Raw genomic sequence first — 14,827 nt, forward strand, 5'->3', positions numbered from 1 at the left:
GCCTTCCAAAACCCATATGGTGTTCCCCTCCTTCTATGTCCTGCCGTTTGGCCAAACAGTAGTTTACGACCACATATGGGGTGTTTCTGCAAACTACAGAATCAGGGCAACCCATTTTGAGTTTTGTTTGGCAGTTAACCCTTGTTTTACTCCTGGAAAAAATTGATTATATTGGAAAATTTTCCCAAAAATAGAAATTTCTAAATTGTTTCTCCATCTGCCATTAACTCTTGTGGAAGACCTAAAGGGTTAATAAAGTTTGAAAAAACAGTTTTGAATACCTTGAGGGGTGTAGTTTCTAGAATGGGGTCATTTTTGGGAGGTTTCTATTATCTAAGCCTCACAATATGACTGCAAACCTGAACTGGTCCATAAAAAGTGGGATTTTGAAGATTTCTGAAAAATTTCAAAATTTGCTTCTAAACTTCTAAGCCTTGTAACATCCCCAAAAAATAAAATATCATTCCCAAAATGCTACACACATGAAGTAGACATATGGGGAATGTAAAGCCATCACAATTTTTGGGGGTATTACTATGTATTACAGAAGTAGAGAAACTGAAACTTTGAAATTTGCTAATTTTTCAAAAAAAATTGTAAAAATTGTATTTTATTTGTGCAAAAAAATTAACTTTTTTGACCCAATTTTAGCAGTGTCATGAAGTACAATATGTGACGAAAAAACAATCTCAGAACGGCCTGGGTAAGTCAAAGCGTTTTAAAGTTATGAGCACTTAAAGGGACACTGGTCAGATTTGCAAAAAATGGCCAAGTCCTTAAGGTGAAATAGGGCTGAGTCCTTAAGGGGTTAAGAAAAATATCCTCTTGTTTTGTGTCTACAACTCCTATGCAATTCTCAATCCCTCTCCATGGTTACAGACTACAAACAAACTCTGTGTTGTCAGATCTCAACTATTAACTATCTATTAGTCCCCTAAAGTCTTGCTAACGTATTCAGTTACCTAGCAAGAAGTAGGTGATTCGTGGAAAGGAGTATGACTGCAGGATCAGACTACACAGGGGTTGTCTGTAGTCTGTAACCACGGAGACACACTGGAGCTATAGAGGCAAAAACAGAAAAATATTTGTGATCACGAACATTTACAAAGTGACTACATTTTGTTTGAGTTTGGATGCAATAAAAGCAGAAAAATTATTTGTCGTGAAAGTTGACATAGCCTTTAAAAGTCTGTAGACAGAATTAATTAACATAAGGCATGGCACAACATTTCCATTCTTTATTCAGATACTGTGATTGCCATACAACATGGTCATTAGCATGCAGCCTGTTCAATGGTTATTTTAGTAAGCTCAAGCGTACTTGATGTCTCTGTGGCAGTATGGTGCTCCCTGACATGTCGAGGCGATACATGCCTGCTGGGAATGGAAAGTGGCAAACCAACTTCACCATGATCACCTCCTGAAGCATGTGGTTCTCGCTCTCTTGTTGGCGGGTCTTGCAGGCCAAAATTCACTTTTACTCGTCTCTTTTGATGGACAATACAAAGGATGATGACAACAAGCACCACAGCAACGGCAGGCAGTGACCACAGCCCCAATGAGAATCTCCAGGTGTTCCGAAAGAGAATGTATCTCTGTACATAGGAAGATGGCAAAAGTGTTAGCAAACGAGAACGGAAAGTGCATACAAGGCATAATACGCAGAAGAATCACATGTGGCAAGTGAGACAGCATGACTTCTGAACGAGATAAAGTGGCAAATTATTGGTAAAGAAAAACACATAAAACATTTCATTACCACAAATAATAAATCGTGCATTTAAACAAATTCACAGGACATTTCATCATCATCTTAAAGACCATGTACACATTTGCAAACTATTTTTTTTTTATTATTGCATTGTACTCATTTTGAGTTAAAAAATACTATTTTTAAATAGGTCTTTATTAAAAATATGGCATCCTTTTTTCTGTACAGAGCTGACATTCTGCAGTGGCAGCCTATGGTCTTTTCCGTCATCTGGGGAGCAGATGGACCCCTTATCTCTGCTCTCTGACATTATAAACACTCATTACAGCTCATTTCTTATATTACTGATAAGAACGTGGTTTAAATAATTGTTTAGGACTAGTGTTGAGAGAACTTGTGTTTTCAAGTTCGGCATACAAGGTTCGAGTTATCAAAGAATCCTGTTATGGATTCCGCTACCACAGACTATAACGGAATTCTATGATGGCATGCACCACGGAAGCCTGTTATGAACCTGTCACCGCTCTTGAGAGGTCTGCTTTGGTAAATCATGTTACTCCCAATTAGGCACTGTACTGTTCCTCTGGCAGTTCTTCCTGGGAATGTATAGATAAGTTGGAAAGCCTCTTATAAAAATCTATGCTGGCTGGCTGATAAATAAGTTCGGCATACAAGGTTTGGGTTATCAGCCATCCAGCCAGCATGGACTTCTATAAGAAGCTTGCATTCCTTCAGAACAGGCTTCCGTGGTGCATGCAATCATAGAATTCCGTTATGGTCTGTGATAGCGGATTCCATAACAGGATTCTTTGGTAACTTTAACCTTTTATGCCAAACTTATTTATGACCTCTCAATAGTTTAGAGATAAAGATTATTAGATGACCGATACAAAGTGAAAGTTCTAGTCACACAGTTAAATAAAACTGTTAACACTTTGTAACAGAATGGCTCAATATTTTTAATAAAGGCCAATTAAAAATATGATTTTTAGCCAAAAATGAGTAATATGCAATCATAAAAAAAAAAGAATTGCCTCCGAATGTGTACATAGACTTTAAGTATATTTGCCCACTGAGTCAGAAACATGCTCTACCTAGTTTAATTACATTTACCATACTACCATAGAAATCTTACTCTGGGATCACACTAGTGTTGAAAGATCCGACAGCCTGTTGTGGCATAAATGCTGGCTGTTGGCTGGACAAAAATCTTTGTTCGGCTGAAACTCGGTATTTATGCCAAGATGCATTCATACCACTGTCAGATCCCATTATAGTCCATGGAGATCTTGCGATTCCTGGCATTATCCAGCTATGCCGGAGACGGTGGACAGAGGAAAATCCTGCTGAATTTTGAACGCTGATGTGAACGCACCCTTAGTATTTGGTAGATTGAAAGCCATCTACCAAAGATATTCACGGATAATTAGTGAGAGAAATTATAACATCTAAATCGCAAAATGTAATCACGGATAGGGAAGAAGACGCTAAAACTGCAAATTTATTAGGTATGCACTAAAAAGGTTTTTTAGTTCATACCATCTACCAAAGACACTACATTTGTGTGAAAGTTAAGGATCTTACCTGCAGGCTTGGAAGAGGTACACACAATCCCTGGAGCAGCAGGAGAGTGGTCCTCATATCCATCCATACAATAACATGAATAAGAACCAACCATATTGACACAATGAGCATTACTATGGCAGTTCTGCATGCCAAGCTGACATTCATTCACATCTATATGGGGACAAGAGAGAACTCATGAGAGGAGAAAAAAAAAAAAAAAAAGATATGGAGAGTGGCATTGACCTTTTATGCACACTTTATGTGTGCAGCTGCACAGGAGCCCATGGCTGCCTTAAAGAGAACCTGTCACCGCTCTTGAGAGGTCTGCTTTGGTAAATCATGTTACTCCCAATTAGGCACTGTACTGTTCCTCTGGCAGTTCTTCCTGGGAATGTATAGATAAGTTGGAAACTGGGCGTTACCAGTCTCCTTGTCAATATGGGGCATATTACAGCAATGGCCCACTGCCTTGCTCACCTATCCTGGTGCCCTAGACCCATCTCCTGCTGTCTCCCCCTTTACTGTGGAAATGGCATCCGGACTTGCTCTTTCCCACAACATAGGCTGCATCTGGGCAGAGGAGAAGGCCTCTTCTCCATTGCCTGTGAGGCAAGCGCATGCACCCTCCAGCTCTTAAAGGGCCAGAAACACATCCTTATCTTCACTATACAATGACCAGCAAGCCTGAGGGACTCAAGAAGACACCTTCCCTTGTGGGTAGATGTCTGAGCAATAGTTTATATGGCATACTAAGTTCCTATGAAGGTGTGTGACTCACTACTGTCTGCTGCTGACTACCAACTCTCTGCCCGTTTACTGGACTCTGAACCTCTGCTGTCTCACCTGACCTGTACCTGACCACCATATTGACCCTTCATTGCCTTCCTGGACCTCGGATAGCTGACAGTATAGTGCATACTCTGCCTGTCCTGACCTCGGCCTGTCCCCGACTAGGATTCTGCCTGACCCCCGTGAATCAGCTGTCAAGCATAAAGAGACTTCTTTAGGAGATAGCAGCCTGGTGGTTTCCCTGCAGCGAAGTCCAGATCCCTGTATAGGGGTTAAAGGGTGAAAACCAGGGGACTGCTAGGATAACGCCCTTAGGAGTAGCCCAAAGTCAAATCTGTTGGTTGACACAGCAGTTCCATACCCACTGCCATGACAGTTCATCCCTAGGCAGTCTGACACTGTCAACACTTATTGGCAATGCCTCTGGTTAACAGTGTTCATTTATAAAGCCTATGGCTCAGATTAGCTAATACTGCGGATGAAATAAACTTAAATTGACTGTCAAGACCTGCACCAGATTTATCTCAGGGGCTAAGGCTAGATAATAAAGGTGGGGCAGGGATAGGCACTTTTGGTTAACTCTATAACAAATAGCCATTGGCTTACTTTGAGACAGAATTTTACACCAGAATTGCCAGCCCCTTTTCCGTTAAGCCTACCATTTGTTGGAGCAAATTATATATATATATATATATATATATATATATATACATATACATACACATACATATATATATATATATATACATACACACTTTTTTTTTTATATAGAAACCCCAGTTGCACCACTTTTTAGACAGATTTTAGGCGTAAATCAATACATAAAGCTGAGTGTATATGTGTGTGTGTGTGTGTATGTATGTATGCCCGCTAAAGGAATCTGCATTGTTGCATTTACAATCATGAAATTTTGTACATCAGGTGTCTGCAGCCAACGAGGATTGAAAAATTGAAGGTAAAAATCAACTTCTGTCAGCTGCAGGGGAGGGAGGGTGACTTTCTCCCTGCAGCTCACGCTCAGACAGCACAGTGCTGCTGTCTGAGAGTGAGCTGTTCAAAAGGACATCCCTGTGTCCATACAGGCCCTGCGCCAGACCGAGGACAGGGAGTTTGAAAGCCAGACTGTCCGGCCTAAAACCGGACCTCTAGTCACCCTAGGGGCAGGCTGCTGTGGAGGTCACAGTTAAGTGGACGGTCCGCTATGGAGGTCAGCGTTAAGGGGCAGATTTGCTTTAGAGGTCACTGTTAAGGGACAGGGTGTTGTGGAAATCACTGTTAAAGGGGCGGGCTGCTGTGGAGGTCACTGTTAAAGGGGCGGGATGATGTGGAGGTCACTGTTAAGGGGACAGGGAACAGTAGAGGTCACAGTTAAGGGGACGGTCCGCTATGGAGGTCAGTGTTAAGGGGCGGGGTGGTGTAGAGGTCACTGTTAAGGGGGCGGGTGTTGTGAAGGTCACATTTTAAGGGAACTGAGATCACTTAACGAGTCGGAGTACTGTGGCGGTCACTAATAAAAGGGATGGACGCTGTGGAGGTCACTGTTAAATGGCGAGGGCACAGTGGATGTTACTGTTAAGGGGGCAGACCACTGTGGAGATCACTGTTAAAGGGGTGGGGGGCTGTGGAGGTCACCGTTATAGTGGATAATGTCGATATCTTAACAACACACACAAATATTAAATGAAATGGATGAAATATACCCATGCAAAGCCGGGTCCTTCTGCTAGTACATTAATAAATGTGGGCTTATATTCTGGTAGACCACAAGAATGATAAATGGTTCATACAAAAAGGATCATGCCATATACCTTCCACTGTGAAGGATACAAGTTTTGCATTGGATGATCCAAGGGGATAACTTTCTAAAGCTTTTAGCTGAGTTTTTAGAAAGTTTCTCATTTCTTTTCCTCCTTGAATCAGGTGTAGCCAAAACATCAGTGTTACTCTGTAGACAGTTTTCCTGAAAAACAAAAACAAAACTACATCACAATAAAAAAAAACTGTGTAAATGTCTCCTCATCCCTGGTTTGTGGCCGCTAAATGAACAGCATCTGTCCCTGCAAAGAATAGTAAATTAAAACTGAACCGACTCCTCTCCAGCAGCATCAAGCTCATATGCATGGTGCTGATGAAGGAGAAAATGGTACACCTTGCTTCACTGTGAATACAATGTACATTGGACACATGCACAGTAAAGAGAGGTGTACCATCATCAACAACATCGGCACAGTGTGCGTGTGCTCATTGCCACTGGAGAGGATTCCTGGACACATCTCCTGGAAAGTTCAATTTTCATTTTGCTATTCTTTGTGGGGGACAGAGGGGTTTGATATGAGCAGATTTGAAACCCTAAACCCCATGGTGATGGATTATGGGCCCCCAAACAGGTGACATATGCCATTTACAATTAAAGTTAAAGTTATTCACCATGTACATATATGGTGGTGGTACAACAAAATTCTATAAAGCCAGAAAACAGATCCATCATATTCTGCAGCATCATTAGGGTGAAGCATTTGCTCCATGGTCAATGATTAGACGCGAGTACTCTGTGTATATTAGACGGTTTGGTCAGGGAAGGCAACTGCACCCAATACAATTTGGTCACTTAATCTGACATCTGGGTAGCAGCCCTGTGGGTGCACACGTACTTGACACCCTTGGTTTCTTACCATCTGATTTCCTTCAGGATGAGGGAGTTCACTCCACTTGGAAAATAAACCATCCTTTCTATAATCTACAGAAAAAAAGGAGAAAATTCTAATATTTCATATATTACCTATATGAGCAAGAAATCTTTTTCTCTTACCTTTTCTCTGACTGACTTGACAAGGTCTTTTTCGAAACCCCTCAAATCAACATCTTGGTGTTCAATTTCAGAGGTTATCTCAAATAAGGAGTCTGAAAATAAAATCTTGCTAAAGGTTATATCTACAAAGTTTTGGGCATTAAAAGAAATGCGTTTTATTATATTTAAAATTACACCATGAGGCAGTGGATAAACTCCTTCAAAGACCCTACTTAGCCATCATTCTGGATAAGTGGGGGTCCCTAGGGAAAACATGGTGACCCTGTACAAATACCACCATACAGTGCCTAGATAAAAGTGCCATACACTCACCAAATAACAGAGGCATCATAGGCTGTGCTTGATAATGATAGGGTGTGGTGGAAACATGGAGAAACATCTCAATTTACAGCATACAATGAAAATAAATGTAAGAATTAGAGGTATATGCCAGCTCCAGATATTAAGGTATTCTGGTCTTAGGCCAGAACAGAATACAGGAATTTGGGTGCATATATGAACCTAGCCTTAGGCTAGCCATACACACTAGCTAGACGTGCCCATACAACTTCAATAGCTGTAGATTTTGAAAACGTATCTGCCCGATAGCCATCTTTCCCGATTCTTCTATACATAGACATGCTCGGTTTAGCTGACAGAACAATAATGCGTATAGGGGACCCAGGTGTTGGATGAATGCTATCTGGCTAACAGCTGTATAGTCTAGTGACAGCTTATCTCCTGGAGAACAATAGGATCGGGCATGTTGAAATCCAATTGCCAGTTCCTTCTTTCCCCCAACATCAGGAAATTTGGGAGCCCTTCATGCACACTCATTTGCTGACATCAGCAGGTTCAGCCAACAGTAATGCGTATGTATGGTCACCTTATTAGATTGTGCCATTAGGGCTCTTTTACATGCATCTAAATGCAGCAAACAAGATAAACTTTCTCCCTCATTTTCTATCAATCCCCACTCTATTGGCCCATGTAAAAGAGTCCAATAAAAAAACGTATACGATAATGTATATACTTATACCTATACTGTATGGCACCAGTGTCAGGCACCTGTTAAAGTATATGCTTTTTGTATGTGTGGCTAAAAGATGATGTGAACCCAGCATTTTTGGGAATGAACGTTTCTGCGAACACTCGTTCCCGACTCTGCCCGAGTAAAAGGTGCCGCTGATCACCTGATGAACCAGAAAAACACTTGTTCATCAGGTCAAACTGTCGTTCGTGCAGGCACCTAAATCACTGTTTCTGGGCAGCAGATCGTGCCGTCTAAACAGCGATCTGCTGCCCAGAAACAACGTAGCTGTATGAGGACAATAGCGACCCCTCCTCATACTGTAGGAGGTATGCAGCACTTCACCCCCCCTGGACGAGCAGCCAACTATTGAGAAGGAGCGCTTCCTTCCTGATAATTTTCTGCCCATTGGTACGTGTAAATCCACCTTTACTATTTATGAGGATTAACTTGCAGATCACCTCTTCCACTCACAGCAGCTGGAAACTGACAATGGATTACCAATCTAAAAACCAGTTTTAGCTCTACTGACTGCTACAGATGGACAATATTTTGTTCTTAATTTTCAATGGTATACTGTTAAAATGAAAAAGACAAATAAAAAAAACACTTTTCCTATGAATATGGAGTTAAAAAAATAACCTTTTATGATGGAAACATAGAATTGAAAGGAAAAGAACGGCTCCGGATTCTCATAGAGGTCCTCTAAAAACTTCTTCTTTATTCAAACATATAGTTTACAGCAGATACATTCCACCCGGTATACAGACAGTTGACTCGTTTCGGATTAGAATCCTTAGTCGTAACAACGTGACACAATGAAGTACAAACATTTATACGTATCACTAAGAATCTCCTCCCCAAAATTCAGGGAGGGGAAATAGCCTTATTGGTTACTTCATTGGGTTAACACCCTTTACTCAATCACATAGAACCTGTGTTTCACACTGAACCGTGACCTCTTAACCGTTGGTGATCCACAAAAACCTTGATGAGGTCCATACGGGGAAGAGTACATCAGAAACCGCACAGTGTGAACCACTCATGTGTGCTAACATGATGGAAACATCCCTTTAAGTCCTAGACTACTGACTCGACTGTAAAATGTTGCACTACTGATGTGTCAAGATTGGGGAAGGGTGGAAGAGGTATTTCCACTAAGAACTGTCTTCAGGAAATAAGCAAAACATTATACAAAATCTAATATATAAAGCTGAATGTATGTATATGTGTGTATGTATGTCCGCTAAAGGAATCCGCATTTACAATCATAAAGTTTGGAACACAGGTAGGGTACATCAGGTGTCCGGGAAGGTTTTAGACCAGGTCTCAGCTCTCTAGCACGTACCGTTCCTGAGATATTCTCAAAACATGCAAAAATGGCATATCACATGACCTACATTAGCCAATAAAAGCCTGCAGGTCTTTCTCTTCATATCCCAACTGCCATACACACAGTCACATGTCCCTTATCAGCCAACAGAAGCTCGCAGGTCCTTAGTATCCACATACACACAGTTTTACACCAGGTTTCCATAACAACTCAGCCATTTTTCTTCACTGCTGTAGGTCAGCTTTAAAGAGCAGGGCGTTCTGGATGACACTGTTAAAGGGAGCGGAGTGCTGTGGAGGTCAAAGTTCAGGGGGCAGGTAGGGTGGCAATTCAGGCCACCCTCAAAAGATGGACTTAAAAACCCCGTCCCCAGGTCCCGCTAAGTCACCCTCCCTCCCACTTTACAGCCGACAGGGATTGAAAAAAACGAAGTTAAAAATCTACTTCTGTCAGCTGCAGGGGTGGTAGTGAGGGTGACTTTCTCCCTGCAGCTCACACACAGACAGCACAGTGCTGCTGTCGGAGAATGAGCTGTTTAAAAGAACATCCCTGTGTCCGTCCAGGCCCTGCACCAGACGGAGGACAGGAAGGCTGAAAGTTGGACTGTCCGGCCTAAAACGGGACCATGGGACAGTCCGCTATGGAGGTCAGTGTTAAGGGGCAGATTGCTGTAGGAGGTCACGGTTAAGGGGACAGGGGTGTTTTGGAAATCACTGTTAAGGAGATTGGGTACTGTGGAGGTCACTAATAAAGGGGCGGCCGCTGTGGAGGTCACTGTTAAGGGGGCAGGATGCTGTGGAGGTTACATTTTAAGGGAACAGAGCTCTGTAGAGGCCACCGTTAAGGGGGCGGGTTATTGTTGAAATCACTGTTAAGGAGATTGGGTACTGTGGAGCCCACTAATAAAGGGGCGGCCGCTGTGGAGGTCACTGTTAAAGGGGAGGGCGCTGTGGATGTTACGGTTAAGGTGGCAGGGAGCTGTGGAGATAACTATTAAAAGGGTGGGGTACCGTAGATGTCACTGTTATAGTGGATACTGTAGATATCTTTTAACGATACACACAAACATTAAATGCGTGCGAAGCCGGGTCCTTCTGCTAGTGAGTTATATAATAAAGGAACTGATAGTTGTAATAAAATTAAAAAAACGGTACTAACACTTAGGGGGAGATTTATCAAACTGCTGTAAAGTAGAACTGGCTTAGTTGCCCATAGCAACCAGATTCCACCTTTAATTTTCCAAAGGAGCTGTCACAAATGAAAGGTGAAATCTGATTGGTTGCCATGGGCAACTAAGCCAGTTCTACTTTACACCAGTTTGATAAATCTCCCCCTTAGTTTTTGGGTGGAACAAAAACACATAAGTACTTTATTACAAATATAGCACATAGAATAGCACATAATAGGTATGAGCTATGAGTACTTACTGACCTCCTGGTTTGTGGACAAATTCTAAATCAGATAGATTTCCAAAGAAATAAGTGACATCTTCTACATCTAATGGAGAAAAGGATAGTTTTCTTTACTGGGTTATCTACCTCTTAAGGACACATCACTGCTAAGGCCAGTTATTGGCTTCAGTGGCACATATGACCGTGTCCATGCAGTCATTTTACATGCGGGACCAAAAGGGCAGTGACAGATGGGAACCCAAAAAGCCAAAACCAAGCAGTAGGTAGCAGATAAGTATAGTTCCCTTCAAAGTTCCCCAGGGTGTGTGTGGGGAGATTTTAAGATGAAAAAAAAAAAAAAAAAAAGTCGTGTTCAACCCCTTTAAAAAATAAAAATAAAAAAATAAAAATTGCCACTGTTTAAAAAAATGCCATTGTACTTACCTAAATAGCTACCCCTTGGTTGACCTGCCAGATTTTGCTGAAGACCGGGATCTGAATTTGTTTGGTATGGGCTCCTCTCATTTCCCAAATTGACCAGATCTACAGTGTTTATTTCCATGTTTGATACCGAGTCATCTGTAGGTTGAGGATAAGGCTGGGTCAAGGTATCATGTGGTTCTATACCTTCAGATGTATTCAAAAAAGTATTACTGAATACATCTCTGGAAGTGGACAAATAGGACATAGGCGTACTTCTAGGATGTGAGGATATTCTAAATATAGAATCTGTGACTTCTAGATGCTCTTTTACTGTCCACCAGTTCAACTGTTTCGTAGGTTCTACAAGAGTTCTTGTAACGTCACTTGTTGATGGACTGATATACTTTTTCACAGTCTCTATTTGGTCAGTAATTTGAAGCGCACTCTTAGAGTATATCAATTCATTTGGAATTTCAGGGGCTGGGTGAGAAGCCACACTATTAAACATTAGCTTTTGATCAACAGTTACTGTAGCACTTTGTGGAGTTGAGTGCTCCATGTGAAAGCCAAGGTTTAAAGTTCTGATCAAAGAAGGCAACATAGGAGGTGCGGCACTAGCTGGAGCAACCTGTGATGTATATGGTTCTAGATCATCAGAATCAGCATTGTCAGTTTTGCCTAGTATCCCATTGTTTAGGGGTATCTTGAGGGTCTTAGAGAATTCTAAAGCCAGAGCTATGCTGACCTGTTTAATAGTTTGATCTAAGGGTGGTAGCTCAATGAACTTAGTGGTATGTATTTCACTAGTATCAAAAATATCACTTAAAAGTGAAGGCTCAGGGAAATCTGCACCGAGTATGTCTATAAGTGAATCTTCTGGAGGATCAGTAGCATGGGAAGCAACCAGATGTTGGTGTCCAGGTCTATCAATTCTACTGAGATGTTGGCTCCCCGGAACAGTCGACTGAATGAATGAATATGAGGATTCTTGGGAAGTAACTGTGTGAGCCATGCTCAATGGTAGAGTTTCATCTGATCTAGTGGCACTGTCTATGCTAAAATGCGGAGAGATTTGAGCTGTACCATGTTGGTTCATTTGCTCCGGGGCATTGATTGTATGGACATATATGGATGTGGTAGTGGGTATAATCATATTTTGGTTCATATCTACAGCAGATTGGTTTTTATTGAGCTGTTGTGTCTCCGGTAGTTTACTGGTTATGCCTAAATGCAATGCCTCCAGCAGATCAGTGTAATGGGCTGCTGTTAAACTTGGTGTCTCAGAAAGAAATTCAGAGTGAGCAGTTTTCTGCGACCAAATAAACTGTGACATGGTTTCCAGTTTTCCAATTTGACTTGGTTCTAGGTCATCTGCTGTTGGCAAATCTGTGTGACCTTTATATACCCCAAGCTCCAAGGACTGCGTCACTGCTGGCAACAATGGATTATAAGTTGTCCGAAGGCTCTGTGCCAAAGTCCTCGAAACATGAGTGGTCATAGTCAGTAGATTATCTGTTGGGACTTCGATAACATTGCTGGTTGATATATTTTGTTTACTGGTTAATGAACAGCTCCCAGAGTCAGTATTTGGTCTAAGTACAGGATCATCAAAAACATAGTATCTTCCATAAAAATATCTTTTAGAACCAGTATTTGAAAAAGTGCGCCAAAGTAGCACAACACTGAGTGCTGAAGCTTCGGTGGCAAACACATGGGTACGCTTATTCAAGCAGGCATAGACGATGGTGTTCTCTACAGATGATGATACACCTTCAAATATTATTTTATCATGGTTCTCAGTGCAGGTTTTATTTGTTTTGAAGCCAGTAATGTAGATGACAATGTGCTTTCCAGGAGCAGCTAGAACCGTCCAATTGCACCACAGATTTACCTCAAAATTTCCATTGAATATTGGTGGGGAGAATGTACCATGATCTCCACTAAACTGTAAGTGGCAGCTTCTTGCAGGTACAAAGGCCAACACTACAGATGGATTAAACTCTAGAAAGGAAAGAAAAAATTGTGAATCCCAGAAAATCACAAATATGCAAAAAAATAATAAAAAAATGCTAAGAAATATTTTAACACCTGCTGCACAGATTGGATAATCATTGTTGAAAATCTAGTGTTCGGAGAGGCTTTACTGCCTGACAATATATTTGATATTTCTTGGAGGGAAACGGCTGGGACGATTTATTTATCTTTGAACTTATTTTTCAGTTAGGCCTCACGCACACGACCGTGCAAACCGTGGATCTGCAATAAGACGGAAACCGCCCGTGTTGCCTTCCGCAATTTGCGGAACGGAGCGGGCGCCGGCAATATAAATGCCTACCCTTGTCCGCAAAGCGTGGAAAGAATAGGACAGGTTATATTTTTGGGGGGGGCCGCGGAATGGAGCCACGGATGCGGACGAAGTGAATGGGTCCGCATCCGAGCCGCCAAAACGGTGGCTCGGATGCGGACCCAAACAACAGTCGTGTGCATTAGGCCTTACGCAAACATGAGGAGAACATAAAAACTCCACACAGAAGTCTTTGTTGGATTTGAACCCAGGACACCAGCGCTGCAAGGCACCAGTGCTAACCACTGAGCCAACGTGCCGCTATGTATATTATTTTGTACTGGAAAACCAATTTTTTAATATTCTCGGATTCTAATTCTGTTTATAGGGGGGTGAGGTCTTTTCTGACTCTGATTGTTGTGATAGCGATCCATCCCTTGTAAGATCTCTATGCCTGACCTGTATAAGCAGATAATCACTGCGGACAATCTTTATCAGATAGCTGAATTCACCAATACCGTGTTCATTCACAAAGTTGCTTTATTCTGTACATCAGACAACAGGATACAGCAGAATGAATGGATCTCCATATTATGCGGTCAAAAGATTATACTTTCTTTAGCGTACCATAAAAAATATATGTGTCCCTGTTACATGTGGCCTGTTAGCTACATCCATGCTACAGGAAGTGCATATAACTAACCATAGAAATATCCATAGGAAATGGTTCAAAAGAATAAACTATATAAACTCCCATCTACATTAATGAAAATATTAACTGTGTAACAGCATACTCCCCGTCTGGCATTGTAAATGTCACTATTACACCAGAACGGTAGTTAATGTAAATAAACAGTGCAATTTGCTTTGATGTCTGAAGACCTGAAAGACATAAAAGAGAGCATGCATATAATGCAACAACTATAATGCAAGGCTTCAAGTTGTATCAATTAAAGTTCAAGACACTTCCTTCTTGAAGTCACAGGTAGGATCCAGCAGCATACGCAAGCAAGTTATTCTCCAAAGTGCAAGAGCAGAATAAGTTCCGTGATAGGTCTGATAAAAGTCTTTACAGTCCCTTGTCTTGCAACTTTCAACTCCACCTTGCGTACCTTACCGTCATCACTAGGAGCGCTCTTTACAACAAGTCCCATAGGCCACTCGATTCTTTCAGCTTGCTGGTCCTTGAGCAGAACGAGATATCCAACTTGTATGTTAGGGTTCAGGCGTTGCCATTTCCTGCATCCTTGCAAAGTAAAAAGATACTCCATCTTCCAACGATTCCAGAAGCAGTTGGCGAGGTGTTGTACTCGCTTCCACTGGTCATAGCACAGATTTCCTGCTTTCAGGTTTCAAGGTGAAACTGGAATGGACCCAAGCTTCTGGGTAAGCAGGGGTAAGGATAGTTGGGGTCTCTGGATCTGTAGACACTGGAATAAGTGGTCTTGAATTGATTATGGCAGATGCTTCTGCCAGGAAGGTGATTAGAATCTTGTAGGTTTGATTAGAGGA

The 14,827-nt window shown here is 41.7% G+C and overlaps 1 protein-coding gene across 1 annotated transcript; it reads right to left on the minus strand.

The window, feature by feature from the left end:
- Positions 1-1,413: 1,413 nt before the first annotated feature.
- Positions 1,414-14,586, minus strand: LOC122935506. The gene is made up of 8 exons (XM_044291276.1): positions 14,433-14,586; positions 12,923-13,032; positions 7,188-7,254; positions 6,876-6,967; positions 6,739-6,803; positions 5,875-6,026; positions 3,296-3,448; positions 1,414-1,595 (listed from the first exon to the last, which is right to left on the minus strand). The coding sequence occupies exons 1-8, from the start codon at positions 14,584-14,586 to the stop codon at positions 1,414-1,416; spliced, it is 975 nt and encodes a 324-aa protein (XP_044147211.1).
- Positions 14,587-14,827: the final 241 nt, after the last annotated feature.

The sequence above is a fragment of the Bufo gargarizans genome, chromosome 4 (genome assembly GCF_014858855.1).
Source record: "Bufo gargarizans isolate SCDJY-AF-19 chromosome 4, ASM1485885v1, whole genome shotgun sequence".
Classification (NCBI taxonomy): domain Eukaryota; kingdom Metazoa; phylum Chordata; class Amphibia; order Anura; family Bufonidae; genus Bufo; species Bufo gargarizans.